At 38.3% G+C, this 24,958-nt stretch overlaps 1 protein-coding gene and 1 long non-coding RNA gene across 32 annotated transcripts in view; both read left to right on the top strand.

Moving 5' to 3' along the window:
- Window positions 1-2,863: 2,863 nt before the first annotated feature.
- Window positions 2,864-6,454, top strand: LOC127952639 (uncharacterized). The gene is made up of 4 exons (XR_008153008.1): window positions 2,864-2,919; window positions 3,989-4,157; window positions 4,438-4,578; window positions 6,160-6,454. It is a non-coding gene; the product is annotated as an uncharacterized LOC127952639 (long non-coding RNA).
- A 2,175-nt stretch (window positions 6,455-8,629) lies between these two features.
- The window catches only part of LOC127952544 (zinc finger protein 501), a 149,857-nt gene continuing 133,528 nt past the window's right edge, over window positions 8,630-24,958 (top strand). For 10 of the 31 annotated variants that reach the window (XM_052551140.1, XM_052551125.1, XM_052551134.1 and 7 more), the window contains exon 1: window positions 23,733-24,238. Coding sequence is in view for 1 of the 31 variants with exons in the window: in XM_052551155.1 (XP_052407115.1) it covers window positions 10,309-10,369; window positions 10,701-11,750; window positions 23,376-23,413 (1,149 nt within the window). In the remaining 30 variants the exon portion in view is untranslated. Of the gene's footprint in view, window positions 8,764-10,130; window positions 10,370-10,700; window positions 12,566-23,375; window positions 23,667-23,725; window positions 24,239-24,958 lie in introns of those variants that run through there. The other 21 variants (XM_052551141.1, XM_052551129.1, XM_052551151.1 and 18 more) reach the window with 8 other exon arrangements.

The following is a 24,958-nucleotide window of genomic DNA, read 5'->3' as shown; positions in this document are numbered from 1 at the left end:
TTTGAGAGGCTATACAAAAAGTAAAGAAAGAGAAAATCAATACTCAAGTGCCCTGTCGGTGTCCTTGCTCGGTGGAGTCGCGCAGGTAGAGTCGATTGTCTTTACACTTGTCAGTCTTCACACGAGGAGGGTTCACACGAGGGTTGCCGCGACCGCGGTGAAACCTAGTGCTTTGTATTAGCCTGATTACCTGTGATTGAAGTTAGCTGGACACGCCTCACTATTTAGCAGATCGAAACCAGGCAGTCCCGCGATAGGCAAACACAAAACCAAGCGCCACTTTCAGCACGTATTAACCAGGGTAAGACACACACAATTTAAACCAAAAACTTTCCAAGCAATGATGATCACACACTAGTCTGATGAGAAAACAAGACAAAACACTCACAAGCTGCTGTCCTTCTATGTTGCTCGACTGTTTCTTCACATGAAAGTATGCATCTTTGAGGTCTAGTGTTATAAACGAGTGGTTTGGCTCTCTAACCTCCAAGATTTGGGCGGTGGTCAGCATCTTGAATGGCAACACTTTTATGTATGCATTCAGACGTCTTAGGTCTAAAATGGGTCGGAGACCACCATCTTTTTTGGGCACAAGGAAATAGTTTGAATAAAACCCAGTGTGCTGTTTGTAGGGTTGTAGATGAGTAATTGCCTTCTTCCCAAGAAGGGTTGTTATTTCTTTGGATAAAATTTCTGCCTGGACTGCGTCTTTGACCACAGCTAAGTGAATCCCTGAAAACGAAGGAGGCCGTTGCCGGAACTGGATTCTGTATCCGCTTTTTATCGTAGCGAGTACCCAACGATCTGAGATTTTCCTCTCCCAGCTGTCCAGGCATAGCTGGGAGCAGATTCCGGCAGCTCTTCCAGGATTGCTACGCAGTTCCCCCATAGGGGCCTGAGCCCCTGGGGTTTCACTTCTTTTGTGGTGCATCTCTAACTGATCTACGAGACCGAGCCATTTGTGAATGCCGTGGTGCTTGTCTGGCACTTTGGCTGCTATCAAACCTCTGAGAATGGGTATTTTGTCTTCTGTTGAACTCCCATGGTCCTGGCCGATTAAAATGGGGCTGAAAGCCTTGATATGACTGTCTAGCTGCCTTAGCGGGACCAAACGTGCGCTGCACTGATTCTCTTCTCTTCCGCACTTGCTCAGCTTTATCAAGTGTCATCTGGGTGAAACACACGGCCTGGTGTGACGGGCATGTAGGTCAGTTCCTTCCTGATAGTATCAGGTAGGGAAGTCTGTGCTTACCAAATCTGCCTACGAGAAAGTATTGCAGATGACATAGAAGCCCCAATGTCTCTAGTGAGCTGGGTGTGCGTAACCAGGGCTGCATCGACCAAACCCATAATGTCCCGATCCTCCGGATTTATAAGTTTCCGTAAAGAAGCCAGAATCATGGCTAAGGCATTACCAGATCGGGCTGCACGTGTGGCTGAGTTGTAGGTTCGACACACTAGGTTATCAGTCTTCTCACACTCTTTCCGGGGACAGTGTGGGTCATCAGTCACCCGGTCTAGACCCAAGGATGTTAAAGATGCCATTTCACACTCCACCGCTGGCATACCGCCCATGCCGGTTTCTGCAGCATATTGTATATTAGCAAAGCGTCTGCAACCAGCATAGAACTGGGGTGCAGCTTTGGGATGAATCCAGGCTTTGCTTAGCATTTGTGAATAGTCCTCAGTAACAGGAATCGAAACAGATGGTTGAGACTGGGAGACCCCAGCCCACACACCTTGCACCACTGGTGTCGTTGAGGCCTCAGCCTGGGTTTCCAGACCTAAAATTCTTGCAGCGCTAAGAATTCTGTTAAAAATGTCAGGTTGGTTACTGTCTCCATCAATAGCAGAAGACCTGGACTCATCTCCTTGATCTTCCTCACTCACATCCTGATCATTACTACCAAAAAGAGAGTCATGAGCATGAAGACAAATTGTGTCAGGAATGTTACCTCTTCCGCCCTGATTTGGAAGGATATCATCCTCAGAAACAACATATGAAACTGCATGCTGTTGTCCACCTAACCCCCTATCGTGGGGTCTAAATTTATCCATTTTCCCAGCCAAATCCCGTAAAGTTGCTAGAATTTGCATCTGGGTGTCAGCTTGAGGCCGGGCATGGTTTTCCAATTTCCTCCAGTAAATGGGCCATACCCAGACATACCTGCACAGTTGTACAGTGTACAGTTGTAGCTCAGATAACATATAGAAATATGAATACTCTACTCCTGCGCACAGGAGTTTGCCAATGATATGTAAATGTGTGTATACACAATCAAAATCATATATATATATATATATATATATATATATATATATATATATATATATATATATATATATATATATATATATATATATATATATATACTTCATTTCACTGAGCCGCTGCGAACAGTGGAGTCAGTGTGATAACTATATTCCTTGATTCAAAAAAATGTTTTTTTAAAAAAAAAAATTTATGCAACACCTATCTATGCGCGAACGCACAGATAAAGACAGGTGACCGAGTCCCCTCCGCTGCGAACAGCAGATCACCAGGTAAACAAATAAATCTCCTTTCAACTGATGTGAATATAGAGCAAAAGTTACTCACCACATCCGTACGCTTAAGCGTCGGAATACAATCCCTACAAAACAAATTTTAACATGAATCAAATTCGTTAAATTGTAATGTAAATAATACCAACCACTCACCTGAAAATATAGAAGAAAAAGGAAAAAAATACTGCAAACCTCAGGGGCACCAGGGGCACAGGGATTTCCTCCAAACCGGTCTCTAGAGAGGCGAGAAAGGCAAAGAGGAAGTGTTTGGTTCATCCGGATGTTTTATAGGGAACCAACCACTAGGGGTCAGTCACCGGACATTGTTTACATTAGGTCTCGAGGAGAGCTGGCAGAATGGCGTCATTCAAGGTAAGACCGTGGTGACGGTCTGAGTGAGGTCGAAATAGATCGATTCGTTCATGAATGACACATCACTTGTAGAATATTTCTCTTTTTTCTGAAGTGTTATTGTGCCTTTGACTTGAATCTTATCATCAGTTTTAGTGATGGGAAGTTCGGATCATTTTACTGACTCTTTTGAGTCTCGTTCTGCAAAATGAACAAATCTTTTTTCGAGTCATTTTGTTCATTTTAGCCAAATGTAATTAAAATGTTACGTGTTACTTCCCCAACACATCTAGTACTTATGCAAAGGTTCACACTACAAACCGTACAAAACTAAAATGATATAATAAACAGAAAAGATGAATTAATTCTTTACCTGGGTCTTCAGTCTGTGATTAGCTCACCTCACATCTTGTCTGACCAGTCTTCGGGTTCAAGTCATTCCTTAATCACGAGACAGACCCATACGCTATTTCTGACATTTGTCACTGTTTTTGTTTCCGTTTCTTGAGGATGTGTGGTGTGTTATCATTTTTAAATAAATAAAACCCTGTTATAAATAAAGTATTTATTAATTTGTCTTTTTGACTGTCTAGTAAATAAACACTAGGCTATATAATAATCCAAGCCTACAATAAAAAGTATTTATAGCCTAGTTTGTTCATTTTTACTCCAATTTTGAGTTTGCTGGTATAATATTGCTTTTCCTAAGCAGACTTGAAATATTGGTCTGATATGTATACAATGATTGCTCAAAAAGGACATAATGACATAAATTATAAGCAAATAACATTTTGAATCCTAAATAAGTAACACTACAGTTATATAGTCTAATCTGAAGTGTGAACTCAAAAGACATAAATCATACAACAAAGTCATTTTTGAAGATTTGAAAACAAAACAGAAAAAAAAATGTTCTTTATCAAAGTGATTTTGCCATCATATAAAGCATAACAAACTCTTTGTTACCACATTCAGTGTTATGAAAAAGTACCATCATGACAGAAATTAAAAGCAACCATTTGAAAACAGAAATGCTATTACTATACTATGCTATAATTACTATTGTGATATGTGATATTGATTGTTTTAGGGGACACTTTGACAAGTGGGCACTGGATGCTGAGTATTGAAGGCGAGGTTGTGTGTGAGGGCATTCAGCCCAGTTTCCTGTCCGGCCTTGCCACTCTGTTTGTTGCCTATTACTAGTTTAATCTTGAGTATGAGGAGAAAGAAGTTTGTACCTTGGTGTTCATTCAAAGGTAATGGTTGAATTCTAACAACTTCAGAACCAGCATTTTATAGATAAGTTATATCAGAACATTCCTTTGAATAATGTTATAAGTGTTTTTTTTCTGTTGAGTCTTTAACACAATGTTTCTTAACTCGAGAAGAGAATATATTTGTCTCCCTATTTAACACCAGCAAGCTATAGAGTTACATGTTTTTTTGTTTTTTGTTTTATAAGTGGACATCTCAAACTTTCTGGGAGGTCCTAAAACCGATCTTAATTACATATTGTCTGTTTTATGACCCTTTAAGCGCTTTGTGGGCATAAATCCGGAGAGAGGATCCAAAGCCAAGGGAAAAGTGAAAACAAAAAACAGGACAAGTGATACAGTCAACCCACATGTTGCCACTCTTCTGTGCCACGTAATGGATTTCCAATGGAATTTCTGAAATGTAAGGACACACACACACACACACTAAGATTGTGTCTTCCTTTTATTGTTCTCTATCTGCCTTTGACTGTACCTCTCATCCCTCTATCTGTCTCCGACTGTACCTCTCATCCCTCTGCCTGTCTCCGACTGTACCTCTCATCCTCTCTGACTTTCTCCGACTGTACCTCTCATCCTCTCTGTCTGTCTCCGACTGTACCTCTCATCCCTCTGCCTGTCTCCGACTGTACCTCTCATCCCTCTGCCTGTCTCCGACTGTACCTCTCATCCCTCTGCCTGTCTCCGACTGTACCTCTCATCCCTCTGCCTGTCTCCGACTGTACCTCTCATCCCTCTGCCTGTCTCCGACTGTACCTCTCATCCTCTCTGTCTGTCTCCGACTGTACCTCTCATCCTCTCTGTCTGTCTCCGACGGTACCTCTCATCCCTCTGCCTGTCTCCGACTGTACCTCTCATCCCTCTGCCTGTCTCCGACTGTACCTCTCATCCCTCTGCCTGTCTCCGACTGTACCTCTCATCCCTCTGCCTGTCTCCGACTGTACCTCTCATCCTCTCTGTCTCCGACTGTACCTCTCATCCCTCTGCCTGTCTCCGACTGTACCTCTCATCCCTCTGCCTGTCTCCGACTGTATCTCTCATCCCTCTGCCTGTCTCCGACTGTACCTCTCATCCCCCTGTCTGTCTCCGACTGTACCTCTCATCCTCTCTGTCTGTCTCCGACTGTACCTCTCATCCTCTCTGTCTGTCTCCGACTGTACCTCTCATCCCTCTGCCTGTCTCCGACTGTACCTCTCATCCTCTCTGCCTGTGTCCGACTGTACCTCTCATCCCTCTGCCTGTCTCCGACTGTACCTCTCATCCCTCTGCCTGTCTCCGACTGTACCTCTCATCCCTCTGCCTGTCTCCGACTGTACCTCTCATCCTCTCTGTCTGTCTCCGACTGTACATCTCATCCTCTCTGTCTGTCTCCGACTGTATCTCTCATCCCTCTGCCTGTCTCCGACTGTACCTCTCAACCCCCTGTCTGTCTCCGACTGTACCTCTCATCCCTCTGCCTGTCTCCGACTGTACCTCTCATCCTCTCTGTCTCCGACTGTACCTCTCATCCCTCTGTCTGTCTCCGACTGTACCTCTCAACCCCCTGTCTGTCTCCGACTGTACCTCTCATCCCTCTGCCTGTCTCCGACTGTACCTCTCATCCTCTCTGTCTCCGACTGTACCTCTCATCCCTCTGTCTGTCTCCGACTGTATCTCTCATCCCTCTGCCTGTCTCCGACTGTACCTCTCAACCCCCTGTCTGTCTCCGACTGTACCTCTCATCCCTCTGCCTGTCTCCGACTGTACCTCTCATCCTCTCTGTCTCCGACTGTACCTCTCATCCCTCTGTCTGTCTCCGCCTGTACCTCTCATCCTCTCTGTCTCCGACTGTACCTCTCATCCTCTCTGCCTGTCTCCGACTGTACCTCTCATCCCTCTGTCTGTCTCCGACTGTACCTCTCATCCCCATCTGTTTCTGAAAGTATTATTATGTTTTGTAATACATCTAATGTATTGTCCTCTTTGCTCTTTTCAATATTTCTAGTCACACTTTGAATCCTGGGATGGAACTTCATCTGGAGCATAACTGTTATTTGGTTGATTTTTATCTGTTTTTGATGGAAAGTTTGTATGACTTGTTTTGCCATATTGGTCTATTTATTAAGTGATGAAAGCTATCTGAAAGCGTCATTGTGTTTTTAAAAGGATTAGTTCACCCAAAAAATGAAAATTCAGTCAATAATTACTTACATCTTAATGTGTGTTGTGAAGATCTTCGTTCATCTTCACAACACACATTAAGATGTGGCTCAGTGAAGCCTGCATTTCTAGCAAGATCATTTCTTTTTTCAATGCCCAGAAAGCAACTAAAACATTTAAAACAGTTCATGTGACTACAGTGGTTCAACCTTAATATTATAAAGCGACAAGAATACTTTTTGTGTGACAACCCCCCCCCCCCCCCAAAACAACGACTTAATTCAACAATATATATATTTTTTAATAGTCATTATTTTGTTTTTTGGCACACAAAAAGTATTTTCGTCGCTTCATTACACTAAGGTTGAACCACTGTAGTCACACAAACTGTTTTAAATATTTTTTTTGTACCTTTCTGGGCATTGGAAAAGGAAATGATCTTGCCAGCAATGTAGGCCTCAATGGACCATCAGGTTTTATAAAAAACATCTTAATGTGTGTTGTGAAGATGAATGAAGGTCTTAAGGGTGTGGAATGACATGAGGGTGAGAAATGACTGAATTTTCACTTTTGGGTGAACTGTTTTAATATGACCATGTTGGTCATGTTTTGGTTAGAACGCAGTTTGAATATTTCTTTGTGTCAAGGTCCATGATGGCCAATATCTTTCAAGTAATTAAAAAAAAATTCATGCCAAAATTTCATGTCTACTAATTTTTTTTAAAAATGAAAATAAATAAAAATGAGTTCAAAATAATGTACTTTTTATGGCATTTTTTTCCATTTAAATTTGAAAGTGATATATAAAATGTTGAAGTGTTTTTTTTTTTTTTCTTAGATTTTACAATTTTTATTTTATTTATTTTTTGGTGAATTAAGTTATGCATTATACAACACTTTATGCAGTTAAAAATTGTTTAAAGCATATGCAGTTATTAGTTTACATTTAAAATTCAGCTGCCAGTCATTAAGTCAGCAATAGGGAAAATATATTGTATGCTATCATTTTACATACTTTAAATATAGCAAATACACATATGCTTTTTTCAAATAATTGCTTTTCACAGTAAACTACTTGAATGTGTGCATTTGCTATTTAAATAAGTATGTTAAATGCCAAATACAATATATAAAATGCAGTATACAATGTATTTTTTTTTTTGTAAAAATGCAGTATACAAATTAAAAAAATTACTGTTAATTTTACAGTGTACATCTAAAGTTTACTACAACATCTCACTTATTGTCAAACATATCAGAATGGAAATATAATCACTGAATGTTATCACTGTTTGATCTTTTTGATCTCTCTCTTGGCTCTTGTCAGAGGATTTCTGGTGTTGTTGTGAAGGTGTTCAGGTGTCCACACAGGCAATACCAGTCTTCTCAAATGTGGACAGTTCAACATGCTCCTCTTTCCTCCAGTTCAGGCTGCAGTGTCATTCTCTCATAAACTTTAGATATGGTGCTGACTCCAGTCATGGAGTATTTCACTACTCTTACGCAGTCGCTGGTGGCAGACTTTCTGGATGATAATGATGCTGTTGAAGTTGTTTAGGGTCAGTTTGAAGATCTGTGTTTGTCTTTCGTCAGGTGGTAAGGATTGTCGTGCAGATGCAGCTGCGCTGTAGGATGGAGGCAGCGGTGGTGGCTGAATCTGGTGCTGCTGTGGCATTTCTCTAAAGGTGTGAAGCCAGGAGTCCAGATCAAAGTCTGAGGGAATAAAGAGAAGAATTCTGAGTAATATGATCTGTTCTTTTATCTTCACATGCTACAGAACTATAATTTTAGTTCATTCCTAAATGACATTGAAATGTATTTCTCTGCGTTCTGCTGCTTCATGCCTGTTATTTAATAAAAATAAAAATTTCTATGTTCCTTTGACTTGTCTTTTTGTTTGTTTTTCCACTTTTTATAATCTCTTAATTTGTTTCCAAGTTTCCAAACTCTCTTTTACGTTGTTCAGGGCTGTTATGCTAAATTTTCTTTTTGGGAACACCATGATTCTAAATCCAGGGTATGATTTCTACAATTATTTTCCCATAATTCTTTTTCGTTTCATTGCTAATTGGACTGTCCAACTCATCAAGATCGATCTTAGATGTGACATTCCCAGACCCCATTTGCCATCCAAGCCCTTACCTGGAACGTGTCCTCTTTCCCTCCAACCCGTTCTCATTAATCTTGTTACTGCTACATTTTCGTTTCTATTCATTCGCTGTATTTTTATTATTATTACCGTTAAGTGCCACTAGGGGCGCTGTAGCTTAAGAGTGAGCTTTGTATGCAGAGAAGAGGTTAATTTCCGCAGAAGAAGCGATCTCTCGAGAGAAAGAAAGATGTATGACTAAAGTGTGGTCACTAAGCTAAGTTTAAGAGAGATAAGATAAACAGAAAGAAGAAGGAAAAAGACTGAAACCAATTCCTCTCTCGGTACTCAGCCAACGAGGTATGTTTTGTATGTTGTATTTGTCAAAATAGTTTTATCTGTCAGATTTCTTTCTTTAAGCTAATTATTGTTTGTTCTGTGCTTTTAGAGAAAATCTTACTGTGATTAATTGTTGATGTGAAATAAAGCCAATAGTTTCAGATTTTTTTTTTAAGTTGGTACATAAATTATTAATTCATCGACTCATTCAACACAAAACTTGTACCGAAAAAAGACTAATCACCGGTAATTGCCGACGGTTTTAGAGGACAGTATAAATCCCGGAGAGGCGAGCAGTTCACAGTATTTCACACATTTACACAAACATCAAACACACTTTACAGCTTGTTTAAGCGACGTTTTACAGACTCGTTTCTGTTTTGTTTTCATCGGGATCATTTAACGTTACTGCTGTAGCAGCATGTGAGGAAAAAAATAATTCATTCAGAGCTGAGCGATTTCGACTGCTTGTGTGCTTTGTTTTGATGTTTGTAGTTGAACTGTTAGTGAATGCCCAGTAATAATAATAAAACTAAATAAATAAATATTAATCTGTAAAGGGTATTGGTGGGAATCGATCTCAAGTAGCCTATTGCTGCTACCATTTTCATTTTTACCTTTTTTGCCTCCACTGACATTTAGATTATTTTTACTTGTTAAAATTGAAATAGGTCTGCATTGCAACTGTATTTCCAAACACATTTTGTTCCTGTAATGAGTAATGAACGTTTTTCACATTTTGAAGATTTGAAATTTCAAATCTATTCATAAATGGGAATATATGAAGTTTGACACAGGAAGCATTAAATATTGCTTTGAAAAATGTTATGATCATTGTCAGTTTATGTACAGAAAAATCAAGTTTAGGATTACTATGGTCATGTTAGGCTATGGTGTTGTAAGATAGTTTTTAGTATCATTAGTGTTTGTTTGTTATTGTCAGTAATTTATCAATAATTTATTTATTTGGTCAATGTCATATTTTGATAAATAACAGTACTTCAGTAAAGCAGTTTTATATGCTTTTATATCCTCAAATCTGGTCCCAACAGCAAACACTGAGAATAAAGAGAGATGATCTGAATGTCTTGTTGAATGGGTGTTGATAGAGGCTCATCAATATTAACAGAGCTGCTGAAAAGACTCTTTATTTCATGTAAATAGTTCTGGTTTTCAGCTCATTTATTATGCTGATGCCTCAGATCTCCTGTAAATTGCCACTTAAAGCTCATTTCCCTGGTGTCAACAAGAAACTTTTTTGTGTTTTGTTTTTCACCTGTTTTTCTTACCATTATTTATGTTTATATATATATAACATTGTGTTGTAAAACCGATCTTGGTAAGGTGTTTTTTTTTTCATCTTCTCTCATGCTGCAATTTACCTTCAGTGAAGCTCCTCCCACAGGAATCACATCATCAGTGAAGCTCCTCCCACAGGAATCACATCATCAGTGAAGCTCCTCCCACAGTAGTTCACCAATAAATGCTGGAACATCTCATCAGTTCAGAAGAGAAGAAGAGCTGAAATCTGTCAAGTCTGAGTTTATTGAAGAGGACAGAGAGAGGATGAGAGATCAAGAAGCCTCAACCCTCAGAATCAAACACACTGAAGATACTGAACAAACAGGTTGGTGATTATTATTGATTTCTCATTCATCCGTGATTCTGAAAAACTCGATTAAATCAGATTTAGTTAAATGGTTGATTCACAGTTTAATTTTGCAGCCATTTTAACCACATTTTTATTTCTATACAGTTTGCTTTTTATACATCAAAAGTAAACACAGTTGATCTAGTAAGTAATGACTTAAGCAAAATCTGATTAGCTAGTTACTAATTTATTTCCCATAAATTATAGCAGTTATTCATAGTGATAGAGATTATTTTTCTTACAGTAACTTTGGTAACAGGGTTGATGAAAAGTTCCTGAAAACTAACCATTTTTACTTTTATTTCAGAGCTGATCGAAGAGAACCAGGAGCGTGAAGAATTGAGTGAAGTTGAGGAGAAAAATCATGTCAAAACCAGAGAAAAATTTCTGAGTTGCTCTCAAACCAAACAGAAAGATTTAAAGAAAAGAAGAGCCAATAAATCTTTCACCTGCACTCAGTGTCCAAAGAGTTTCACAAGCAAATCTTATCTTGATATTCACATGAGAGTTCACACTGGAGAGAGACCATACACATGTGATCAGTGCGGCAAGAGTTTCTCTAAAAAAAAATACCTTCCATTGCACATGAACATCCACACTGGAGAGAAACCGTACACGTGTGATCAGTGCGGGAAGTGTTTCACACAATCAACAAACCTTAATAGTCACATGAAGATCCACACAAGAGAGAAACCGTACACTTGTGATCAATGTGGGAAGAGTTTCACACAATCAACAAACCTTAAGAGACACATGAAGATCCACACAAGAGAGAAACTGTACTCATGTAATCAGTGCGGGCAAACATTTTTGTGGGCTTCAAACCTGAAAAGACACCTGAGAGTTCATACACAGGAGAAGCCATATTCGTGTGATTTGTGTGGAAAGAGTTTTACATTGCTACAAAGTTTGAAACAACATCAGAAACTTCATACTGGTGTGAAAGAGTACATGTGCTTTGAGTGTGAAAAGACTTTTATTTCAGCGGGCAATTTAAAACAGCATGAGATTACTCACACTGGAGAGAAACCTTACAAGTGTTCACACTGTGACAAGAGATTCAGTCGGTCAGGAGACCTGAAAACACATGAGATGATTCACACTGGAGAGAAACCTTACAAGTGTTCACACTGTGACAAGAGATTCAATCAGTCTTCATACCTGAAAATACATGAGAGGATCCACACTGGAGAGAAACCTTACAAGTGTTCACACTGTGACAAGAGATTCACTCATGCAGTAAGTCTGAAAATACACGAGAGGATCCACACTGGAGAGAAACCGTATCACTGCACTGCATGTGGGAAGTGTTTCAATGATTCATCTGCTCTACACAGTCATACAAAAAACATTCACAGTAAGTAGATAATCTTCAGATCCTGCACTTTCAGATCTAATGCTGCAATAATGCTGCAAGCAATAAAATATCACCTGGATAAATCTGTCCTAACCAGACATTAGAAGCAACATGACAGAAACAAGTTTTCACAGTTAATAAAGTTCATCTTCATCTTCAAAAGCAGCAGATTCAACTGAGATTCAGATCAACTCAAAGATGGAGTTTCTACCCAAAGAACAATGTCGAAATGTTTTATTATTGTATATCATTTTGCTTCATGATATAAATGTTATACTTGTAATTTTATATGAGTTTCATGTTACCGTAATTCCTCAAATAAAAACCGGTAGTCAAATAAACGGCGGGCCTCTTATAGTGGCCTGAGGTGTGGTCAACACGGACAAATTAAGGCCGGGGGGAAATTTGTGCAGCAGAGCCAGATAACGAACGTACACGCCCACTGCCGGAGCGTTTCTCGCTCTCGAGTCAAGAACCGGTTGCATCGGTTTTCGGATCACCAGTACACTGAACCGAGAAGCATTTCTGTCGAACGCGTCCGATTCGAGAACCGAGGAGCTGATGATACTGCGCATGCGTGATTCAGCGTGAAGCAGACCGACACACAGAGCGTCTGAACCGAACTGATTCTTTTGGTGATTGATTCTGAACTGATTCTGTGCTAATGTTATGCCTTTCCACTGGAACGCTATCGCTTTTAATTTAAAACCGGTTATTTAAAACAATTACTTATCAAACAGATGGAATTAGAAATAAAGGTCTGCCTCTAATAAAAGCCTGCTTCAAATAAAATCCTGTTACCTTCTGCAGTTCAGGTAAATAAAGGCCCCGGCTTATTTGAGGAATTACGGTATATTCTATTGTCGAATGCATGTGTGTCACTTGTAGTTGCTTACTCTTGAAGGAAAGTAGAAGCTTTCTACAAACCGTTATGTATTGTTACGAAGGAGGCTGATGTAGAGGCTGTAACACTTTTAAGTGAGGTTTAGATACATTTTTTTGTTTGTTCTTTGTTAAAACAAACAGTTATTGTTCTACTTATGATGTATTTTAGAATCACGGATACAATATATACTTTCATGTAGCTTTGCAACGGATCCTTCTTTGCTTCTCTTAAGTCGGGATGGGTAACTTAACCCTCATTTCCATATGGTTCAAGTGATCTGAAACAGGTTTTTTCATACATTTCTCAATAATTATGAATTAGATATCACATTCAGAAGTATCAAGGGCAGTATGGCAGTGTTTGATTTCATTTCAACCTCAAAAACACACGTAAAAGACATGCAACGAGAACCTTAGACCTACGTTACAGTTCACGCTTCATCAAAAATGGAGATTCTATTGTTTTTTTCTTAATATTCAAACCCCTTTCATACCTTTCTTTTTCTCCAAAAATAGAATCAATGTTATCTTTTTTTTTAACCCTTGACATGAAAATCAGTGAAGGTTTTTACTGTTTTTTTTTTTTCTTTCTTTTTTTTCATGATTTCATATGTGCATCACTATTTCAAAGTAAATAGTCTAGATGTAAATAGTGGTCCACGCGCACCCCCCGGCTTTTTTTATGCCACCTGATTTTTTTAAAAAGTGATGTAGAAAGTGGTATAACATTAGAAGTAAACAACACACAGAGACAAAAGAACACATTTTCCCATACAATTCTTACCCCAGGAATTTAATGGAATGGTTATTTTTGACATTTCACAACATATAGACCTTATTTCTGAAAAAAATAGCAAAAAATGGCCAAAGATGTGTAGAGGATCAACTATTTTTTTGTTTTCTCAAGCGGATAGGGTGATTTTTTTTCACAACATAATATTTCTTTATCATTCAAGTGTCTATTTTAAGATTAAATTGGGTACCAAGCTGAAATAATGTCCAAAATGCTTAATTTTTGACCCTTTGCACCAACCCGAAAAATCTAAATATGATATAAAGTGGTATAACTTTTGATGTAAACAACTCACAGAGACAAATGGCCACATTTTTCAATACAATTCTGACCCCAGAAATTGTTATTTGTCATGTTTTATAACATCTTGACCATCTGTGGTCAAAAAGAGAGCGTTTTTTATTATATTTAGCAGCCTGAAATAGGGTTTATTTTAACCTTTTGCTTCACCTATCCTGAACCTAAACATATTTAAAATAGTTTTACTTTTGAAGTTAACAAAACAAACTAACAAATTAACAGCAAATGAACTTAAATTTTAATAAATAAATAAATAACTACAGAAAATTTTAATTTTGGGGCTTTGCAGTTGGCAGTTGGCAGTTGGCAGTCGTCGGTTCGTACCCGCAGATTACCATCTCCCACTGCTCTCTCTTTTGGAAGACTTTCAGGAAGTATTTGAAACTATAATTAAGATATACCTTTGTAGTTATAACTTAAAGTGTTTTTTGCCCAATCAATGAGCAGAGGGCGGGCTGAGAGCCATGACGTAGATGCTAAGCACCGAGTATTAAATTGTAGGTTAGAGAAATCGAAAACCGAAACGACCGCGGAAATGGGAAACGAGACACGGGATGCAATTCGCTCTGTTATGGAGAACATTCAACTCTTTTTCAAACTGAAGCCAGAACAAGAAGAGTGTTTAACAACAGGTTTATAGTGGAAGTTCAATCATAGATTTGAGTTCGATGCATGATGTCTGTGCTTCGATGCGGCTGTACAGGCGCATAACATAACTAAACGTATCTGATTGGCTTACGGGTAACCAATGATTTTAAACTTCAGACAAGCGCCCCCTAGCAAGAGAGAAAACAATTCTCTATTATGCCATTCCAGACTCTGTCTACGAAGCAAAGTGAAGTAGCAGAGTCTGGTATTACCAGGCTACAGCTGAAGTGCCTCCAAAGAGGATTCGTTCCCTGACACGTATTTTACATGTCTCAACTCTTTCTGAGTATGGTAATTTTACAACACTCAACATGCAGGTGGGGGCGGCAAGCAAGAAGCTATCATATCTACACAGTATATAAGATGTGAGACTCTGTAAAGACGTCAGTTCACTATACCACATGAGGGATATTTATGAACAGGTTGAAATTAGAGGACTTGTCTTTGGATACAATTGGCTATCACCAATACTGCTATAAAAGCTTTACAGGGAAAATACACTTACCTAAAGGATTATTAGGAACACCATACTAACACTGTTTGACCCCCTTTCATGAACTGCCTTAATTATACGTGGCATTGATTCAACAAGGTGCTGAATGCATTCTTTAGAAATGTTGGCCCATATTGATAGGATAGCATCTTGCAGTTGATGGAGATTTGTGGGATGCACATCCAGGGCACGAAGCTCCCGTTACACTACATACCAAAGATTGGGTTGAGATCTGGTGACTGTGGAGGCTATTTTAGTACAGTGAACTCATCGTCATGTTCAAGAAACCAATTTGAAATTATTCAATCTTTGTGACATGATGCATTATCCTGCTGGAAGTAGCCATCGGAGGATGGGTATATGGTGGGCATAAAGGAATGGACATGGTCAGAAACAATGCTCAGGTAGGCCGTGGCATTTAAACGATGCCCAACTGACACTAAGGGGCCTAAAGTGTGCCATGAAAACATCCCCCACAACATTACACCACCAGCACCAGCCTGCACGGTGGTAACAAGGCATGATGGATCCATGTTCTCATTCTGTTTATGCCAAATTCTGACTCTACCATCTGAATATCTCAACAGAAATCAAGACTCATTAAACCAGGTAACATTTTTCCAGTCTTCAACTGTCCAATTTTGGTGAGTTCATGCAAATTGTAGCCTCCTTTTCCTATTTGTAGTGGAGATGAGTGGTACCTGGTGGGGTCTTCTGCTGTTGTAGCCCATCCGCCTCAAGGTTGTGTGTGTCGTGGCTTCACAAATGCTTTGCTGCATACCTCGGTTGTAACGAGTGGTTATTTCAGTCAAAGTTGCTCTTCTATCAGCTTGAATCAGTCGGCCCATTCTCCTCTGACCTCTAGCATCAACAAGACATTTTCGCCCACAGGACTGCCACATACTGGATGTTTTTCCCTTTTCCAAATAGAAGTAACTGAGCAGACTGTGAATACTCAGACCACCCTGTCTGGCACCAACAACCATGCCACGCTCAAAATTGCTTAAATCACCTTTCTTTCCCATTCTGACATTCAGTTTGGAGTTCAGGAGATTGTCTTCTTCTTCTTCTAGGATTTTATGGCGGTTGGAAGACCAACTTAAAAGGTGCATTCCCGCCACCTACTGAAATGGAGTGTGAAGCGCATATTGAAAGGAAGTTTAAGAAATACTCTTTAAAAAATTTTTTTTTTTATATATTTTAATAGTTTTACATCCTATTAAATAATCCAGTTTTCTTTAAAATATAAATAACTCATGATAAATATTTGATTGTTTGGTACATTCTCCTAGGAGAACCTGAAGTGTCAGCTCATTGATTTCTATATTTCTTAAAGCATTTCTTAGCTGGGACCGTTGTCTTTCATAAGCTTCACATTCTAGAAGCACATGTTCTACAGTTTCAGCTAACCCACATTTATCACAATTTCCATTCTCATGTTTACCAATTCTTTGTAAGCATTGATTTAATAAACAATGTCCAATACGCATCCTTGTGACTAAAACGTCCTCTTTCCTGTTTCCGAATCTTCTTCTCTCTGAACCAGCTTTTTCTTGAATGCAGTAAAAATGTCTAGCTTTTGTTCCTTTATTCCATTCCTTTTGCCAAATTTCCTGTATTTGTTTCGCTATTATCACTTTAATTTCTGTTTTACTCAATGCCACTTCAACGTCAATTTGTGAATGATTTAATGCCTGTTTAGCCAGATTGTCAGCCTCCTCATTTCCTTTCACACCCATATGCGATGGAACCCATACAAGATTTACCAGAATTCCATACTGTCTTGTTCTGTAGAGACTCTGCATTACTTCGTTTATCATGTCTTGCCTTGCTGATGATGTTCCACCTTCCAAGCTATTTAGAGCTGATAGAGAATCTGTACAAATCACCGGCCTGGTTGGTTGTATTTCTTCTATCCACTGAAGTGCTAGACATATTGCAATTATGTCTGCCGTGAATACCGAAATATGATCTGAAGTTCTTTTTGACATTCTAATGTTAAAAAGTGGAATATATACCGCTACTGCTGTTTTCCCAAATTCTGGATCTTTTGAAGCATCAGTATATATTTGTACTGCACTATAATAAGTTTGATCTATGTATTGCTGTATACCTGTATTTTCTAATCCATTTGTATTGTTATGCTTTTCTTTAAGCAAACGGATATCAATCAAAGGCATTGGGAAAAGCCAAGGAGGAATTACTGACCAAGCCACAGTAGGGGCAACATTGAGATCACTTAATCCTATTCTCCGGGCTTCCTCACTGGCCTTCCATCCAAAACTTGATAACTTTTTATGTCCATGTTCCCAACAGTCCTCCAACACCATTTTAACTGGGTGACTGTCCGAGTGTCCCTTTATGCTTATGAAATACCTCATCTTGAACTTGAGCCTACGAATTACTTGAGGCATTAAGCCCATCTATACTTGCACTGCTGATATTGGGGAGGATCTAAACGCTCCACAACAAATTCGCATAGCTTGTGACTGAATTGCCTCTAGTTTTACGAGTTGTGTTTTGGATGCAGTGCAATATACCATACTGCCATAATCTAATGCCGATCTTATTAGAGCACAATATATTATTTTAAGGGACTGACAACTTGCTCCCCAATCAACTCCTGCTAAACACCTCATAATATTTATTGCTTTTTTTGCATTTATCAACCAGTTTCTGTATATGTATACTAAAATTCAGTTTCAAATCCATCCATATACCTAGAAACCTCACAACTGCTGTTTGCTTCACTTCTTGTTCATATAATTTAATGTTAATGGTAGGGTTACTTTTCCTTTTTGCAAAACAAATTACCTGAGTTTTATCTACTGAAAAACGAAAGCCCCATTCATTTGCCCAGTTTTCTACCATTTTAATGGCATTCTGCAAACATTTTTCCACATACTTTACATTACACCCTCTTTTCCACAACGCTCCATCATCTGCATATAAAGATCTTCCAATGACCCTATCAACCTTTGAAAAGATGTCGTTAATCATAATGTTAAACAGAATTGGACTGCTAACGCTTCCCTGAGGTGTTCCATTCTCTATTGTGTGTATCTGAGAAAAAGCAGAACTTACTCTTACTTGTTTAGTTCTGTTAAACAAGAAATCCCTGATACAGTTATACATTCTTCCTTTAATATCCATTTTTTATAACTTAATTAAAAGTCCCTCTTTCCACATCATGTCATATGCCTTTTCGACATCAAAAAATACCCCAACTAAAGCTTCCTTATTTACCTGAGCCTTTCTTATTTCAGATTCCAGGCACAGTACTGAGTCCATTGTATTACGTCCTTTCCTAAATCCACTTTGGTAAGGTGATAAAATATTATCCCTCTCAATGACGTACACTAGTCTTCTCATAACCATACGCTCCATTATTTTGCATAAATTAGAGGTTAAAGCTATAGGTCTATAGTTATTTGGCTGTGTATGATCCTTGCCTGGTTTTGGAATTGGCACTATGAACCCATGCTTCCAGTCATTTGGTAACTTTCCTGACTCCCATACCTTATTAAAAAGCCTCAAAATTGGCTCTAATGCTGTCTCTGATAAATGTTTTACCATCTCATAACAAATGTCGTCTCTGCCTGGAGATGTTTGCTTAAGCTCTGCAAGCCCTTTCACTTCATACAAGGTAAATTCTGAATCCAACGTACTACCCGAAAGTCCTTTTTATTCCAATAAATGAGGATATTTACTGATGCATCTGGTCCCTAGCTTTCCTCACATCCTCTGATAAATTTGAATTACTGTGAACTTTAACTAATGTTTCTGCAAACACCTCTGCTTTACCGCTTTCAGATATAATTTGTCTATTATTATATTCTAATACAGGTGTGTTGTAATCTCTTTGTATCCCGCCCATCTTTCGTATCATATTCCATAACTCACTTATTTCAATGTCTTCCCCTATTCTATTACAAAAATCCCTCCAATAATATCTCTTGGACATCAGAATAACTCTTCTCACTATAGCTTGTGCCCTTTTATAACTAACTAAATCGCTAAAGTTAAGTGACCTACTTACCCTCTTGAGTGCTTTATTTCTTGTTTATGCCTCATTACTTTCCTCATTCCACCATGGCATAGCTTTCCTCCTGCTGCCTGCCTTCCTCTTACCTATTACTTCTTCAGCTGTATCCTGAAGTACTTTGCATATTTCATTATTAAAAACATCAACATCTTCTATACATTTACTTATTTCCTTCATTTTGCTTTCACATCTCCTTATACTTCTCCCAGTCCGCTGACTTGAACCTCCACCTAAGCATTCTTCCCCCCATTCTTTGTTCTATATCTACTCCAACTTTACTGCAAATAGTAAAATGATCACTTCCTATTGTACTTTGTGTTGGTACCTTCCATTCACATTTACTCGCTAAGCTTTCATAGACTATTGTCAAGTCTAATGCTGAATGCCTTCTCTTATACAAATCAATTCTAGTATGGCTTCCATCATTAATGCACACTAATCCTCCCCAATCTAGCATATCTTCGATGATCTCACCATTATAATCTGTTTTTGCACTTCCCCATATTGAACTGTGAGCGTTAAAATCACTACACTGTTTTTTGACTTCCATTCCCTCCTATACTTTCTAGAATATCCTTGCTTAATCTATCACATGGATTGTAAAAATTAATTATTCTAATACACCGTGATCCTTCCCATATTTCCACCACCACAACTTCTATTTCCCTATCTACCTCAACTGTTTTATACCCAATTCCTTGTTTTATAAAAGCAGTTACTCCACCTCCATTCCCTTGATGTCTATCCCTCCGAATAGTAATAGTAAGTTTCCTGTATACATATAATATCTGGGCCTTTCTCTTGGTTTGCTATACATTTCTTAAAATCCTGTCCATTTGCTATCAAACTTCTTGCATAACACCATTAAGATCCACCACATGTTGTCTGACTATCTACTGTTTGACTATTTAATGTTGGAATCTTGAGCCTGTCATTTATCATGTCAACAGTAACATTCCCCAGATCCAAGTACTTTTCTGCGGCTCTGATAATGATTTTGATTCTTTCAGTCCTGCTTTCAGTTTGAGCTGAACAGTTCACTACTTCAGCAATAAATGCTACAAATGCCACCTTATCATCCACTACTACCTTTTCATCTCTTTGCTCTTTCTTCTGTTGTTTTGAATGAATTTCTTTATTCCTAGTTTCATTTGTTTTAGGAATCTGGTTTACTTTCTTCAATGCCTCAGTGTATGTTATCCCTTCTGTCGTTCTAACATTTTGAACCTTGACTGCTTTTTTCCGTACCTGACAACCGCCGTATCCTGCACTATGTTCCCAACCACAGTTGCAGCATTTAGGATTTACACCTTGCCCACATTTGTCGTACTCATGTTCGCCTCCACACCGCGCACATCTCTGTTTACCTCTGCATACTGCCGCAACATGTCCAAATTTTTGGCACTTATAACATCTTAGCGGTGGAGGAACGTATGGTCTTATCGCATATCTTACAAATCCTAAATAAACTTTCTCTGGCATTTTATTTTCATCAAAGTTTATCATTACTGAGAGGCTGTCTGTCTTTTCGTTATTTCTAACACAATTTCCTTTTAATCATCTCCTCCGTGACATCTGTTGGAATCCCTGATACAACACCTCTAACCCAATTCTTTTCTTCTGGTATCGAGCATATCACCTTATGTCCAGTCATCGATTTTATACCCATAGCTGATTTTTGCTGCCTACTGTCTTTACAAAACAACATCAGATTGCCATCGCTCAAAGTCTTAATGCTTTCAACCGTCCCTATTGTTTCTTTCCATGTTTTCGTCAGCTTCAACGGATTAATTGCATTTACCGAATCAACAAATTTCAACAGTACCTTATACTCCTCTTTCCTTCTAGCTTGGAGATTTCCTTTCTCACTGCCTGAGTCCCAATTTTTTTTTCTTTTCCGATTTTCTACTACACTCCACTTTCTACTTTCATTCTCGCCGCCTCCACTATCCACATCCTCCATTTCCGGATCACTTCCGGAATCTACGCTACTTCCTTCCATCAGCGCTCCACAATTCAGCTGTCGCCAACCAGTCAGGGGATCGTCCAGGAGATTGTCTTGACCAGGACCACACCCCTAAATGCATTGAAGCAACTGCCATGTGATTGGTTGATTAGATAATTGCATTAATGAGAAATTGAACAGGTGTACCTAATAATCCTTTAGGTGAGTGTAGATTGTTTACAAGTGTCAAAGGCTTCTATATCTGGTGAATCATTATCATTGAAAAGGGACTCTCTGCACCATGTCAAATCACGGTCAGTTCAATCTGAAGGAGCTGCAAGAAGGTGTTCCTTCTTGTTTCCCAATCAGTGCATTTTCTGTGACAAAGCAAAATCCAAGTTCAAGGGCAAGACTGAAGAGCTTACAAAGTTTCAGAGTTGGAAACACAAGGAACCAGGCTGGAAAGTTATTGAGCCTAGGGCACAAGAATTAAAGAAAGAGGCTCTTTATCGCAAGGTGCAGGGCAAGGACCTTTTTGCAATGGAAGCGAAGTATAATCCATCATGCAGAAACAACTTCAACACAGAGTACCAAACCCATGAGCGTGCAAGGGAGAGAGTAGAAAAGGCACTCACATTCTCCAAGGTGCAACAACATGAGTGTATTAAGTCGAACCTCATATACAGCATTACTGTAGATGAAGCAGTTGGATGTGCATACAAACTTGGAACAGCTGACCAACTTCAAGAAACAGCATTGGATTTTTTCTGTAGGTTATTTATTTATTTATTTAATTATAATTTTTATTTATTTAAGTTAATTTGCTTTGTTTTGTTTACTTCAAAAACTTCAAACAAACTTCAGTTTCAGGATAGGTGAAGTAAAAGGTTAAAATAAACCCTATTTCAGTCTGCTAAGTAAGTCAAATGAACTTTTTTTGCTCTTTTTGACCACAGATGGTCAAGATGTTATAAAACATGACAAATAACAATTTCTGGGGTCAGAATTGTATTGAAAAATGTGGTCATTTGTCTCTGTTAGTTGTTTATATCAAAAGTTATGCCACTTTAAATCATATTTAGATTTTTCAGGTTTGGTGCAAAGGGTTAAAAATAAAGCATTTTTGGACATTATTTCAGTTTGGTACCCAATTTAATCTTAAAATTGACACTTGATTGATAAAGAAATAATATGTTGTGGGGAAAAAAATCACCCTATCCGCTTGAGAAAACGAAAAAATAGTTCATCCTCTACACATCTTTGGCCATTTTTTGATATTTTGTCCAGAAATAAGGTCAATTTGTTGTGAAATGTCAAAAATAACCATTCCATTAAATTCCTGGGGTCAGAATTGTATGGGAAAATGTGTTCACTTGTCTCTATATGTTGTTTACTTCTAATGTTATGCCACTTTCTACATCACTTTTAGATTTTTGGGAATCCGGTCGGGTGCAGCAAAGGGTTAAAAAAGAACCCTTTGGGACATTATTTAAGCTTGGCACCTGGCAGATTATGAAAAAAGACACTTTAATGATTTAAAAAAATCAGGTGGCATAAAAAAAGCTGAAATAGGCGTTGACACCTATTTCCATCTAGACTAAAAGGTTAGAACTCTCTCTCTGACTCTGATGAGTACTCTTCTTACAAATTAATAAATTACAGTTGCTCTGTAAAATATTTCAGAAATTAGCCACCAAATATGAAAACTAGAGTCTTTAAGCTTTCAGTGGATATATAGTTTGTCAAGATTAATTTAAGTTCAGACTAAGATATTACAGTTTAAAACATGTAATGACAAGTGGCCCACAGGTTAAGACTAGAAACATCTGAAATAATGATAATTGTTTTTACCAAATTCAACATTGAGAACTGTTTTCTGCAAGCTTTTTTCAGGAAAAATGAAACATTTTGTTTTTTTTTTAATAATAATTAAAAATTGATAGTTCAACAGCAAAATCTGTGAGATTTTTTTGTCCAGACAATTTTTTTTACATCTATAAATAACTGCAAGGCAAGCTGGAGGAGCACACGGAGATGCCAGCAGACCACAATATCAGTCGCCTTAATGCTTCATGTGGAGTGTCTAGTGTACTCAAAACGGCACTCGAAAGCGTGTGCTCACTTTATAGGGCTTGAGTCTAAAAAAAAATGTTTTATCAGATTAAATCTTGAATACTGTGTTACACTAAGAAAGATTTTTTATGTACTTCAGTACCCAGCAAACATTAGACCGATGGCAACGTTTTCAAGATGCTTCAAGAACATGCTTCCACACAGCCAATACCAGTCTTCTCACATGTGGACAGTGGACAGTTCAACATGCTCCTCTTTCCTCCAGTTCATGCTCGTTCAGGCTGCAGTGTCATTCTCTCATAAACTTTAGATATGGTGCTGACTCCAGTCATGGAGTATTTCACTGCTCTTAGGCAGTCGCTGGTGGCAGACTTTCTGGATGATAATGATGCTGTTGAAGTTGTTGACGGTCAGTTTGAAGATCTGTGTTTGTCTTTCGTCAGGTGGCAAGGATTGTCGTGCAGATGCAGCTGCGCTGTAGGATGGAGGCAGCGGTGGTGGCTGAATCTGGTGCTGCTGTGGCATTTCTCTAAAGGTGTGAAGCCAGGAGTCCAGATCAAAGTCTGAGGGAATAAAGAGAAGAATTCTGAGTAATATGATCTGTTCTTTTATCTTCACATGCTACAGAACTATAATTTTAGTTCATTCCTAAATGACATTGAAATGTATTTCTCTGCGTTCTGCTGCTTCATGCCTGTGATTTAATAAAAATAAAAATTTCTATGTTCCTTTTACTTGTCTTTTTGTTTGTTTTTCCACTTTTTATAATCTTTTAATTTCTTTCCACGTTTCCAAACTCTCTTTTACTTTGTTCAGGGCTGTTATGCTAAATGTACATTTTATTTTTGGGAACACCATGATTCTAAATCCAGGGTATGACTTCTACAATTATTTTCCCATATTTCTTTTTCATTTCATTGCTAATTGGACTGTCCAACTCATCAAGATCGATCTTAGATGTGACAATCCCAGACCCCATTTTTGCCATCCAAGGCTTTACCTGGGACGTGTCCTCTTTCCCTCCAACCCGTTCTCATTAATCTTGTTACTGCTACATTTTCGTTTCTATTCATTCTCTGTATTTTTATTATTATTACCGTTAAGTGCCACTAGGGGCGCTGTAGCTTAAGAGTGAGCTTTGTATGCAGAGAAGAGGTTAATTTCCGCAGAAGAAGCGATCTCTCGAGAGAAAGAAAGATGTATGACTAAAGTGTGGTCACTAAGCAAAGTTTAAGAGAGATAAGATAAACAGAAAGAAGAAGAAAAAGACTGAAACTAATTCCTCTCTCGGTACTGAGCCAACGAGGTATGTTTTGTATGTTGTATTTGTCAAAATAGTTTTTTCTGTCAGATTTCTTTCTTTAAGCTAATTATTGTTTGTTCTGTGCTTTTAGAGAAAATCTTACTGTGATTAATTGTTGATGTGAAATAAAGCCAATAGTTTAAGATTTTTTTTTTTTTAAGTTGGTACATGAATTATTAATTCATTGACTCATTCAACACAAAACCGAAAAAAGACTAATCACCGGTAATTGCCGACGGTTTTAGAGGACACTATAAATCCCGGAGAGGCGAGCAGTTCACAGTATTTCACACATTTACACAAACATCAAACACACTTTACAGCTTGTTTAAGCGACGTTTTACAGACTCGTTTCTGTTTTGTTTTCATCGGGATCATTTAACGTTACTGCTGTAGCAGCATGTGAGGAAAAAATTAATTCATTCAGAGCTGAGCGATTTCGACTGCTTTTGTGCTTCGTTTTGATGGTTGTAGTTGATATGTTAGTGAATACCCAGTCATAATACTAAAACTAAATCAATAATAATCTGTGAAGGGTACTGGTGGGAATCGATCTCAAGTAGCCTATTGCTGCTACCATTTTCATTTTTACCTTTTTTTTCTCCGCTGACATCTAGATTATTTTTACTTGTAAAAATTGAAATAGGTCTGCATTGCAACTGTATTTCCAAACACATTTTGTTCCTGTAATGAGTAATGAACGTTTTTCACATTTTGAAGATT

This window comes from Carassius gibelio, chromosome B3 (genome assembly GCF_023724105.1).
Source record: "Carassius gibelio isolate Cgi1373 ecotype wild population from Czech Republic chromosome B3, carGib1.2-hapl.c, whole genome shotgun sequence".
Lineage (NCBI taxonomy): Eukaryota > Metazoa > Chordata > Actinopteri > Cypriniformes > Cyprinidae > Carassius > Carassius gibelio.
This window is presented reverse-complemented; position numbering and strand designations above follow the sequence as displayed.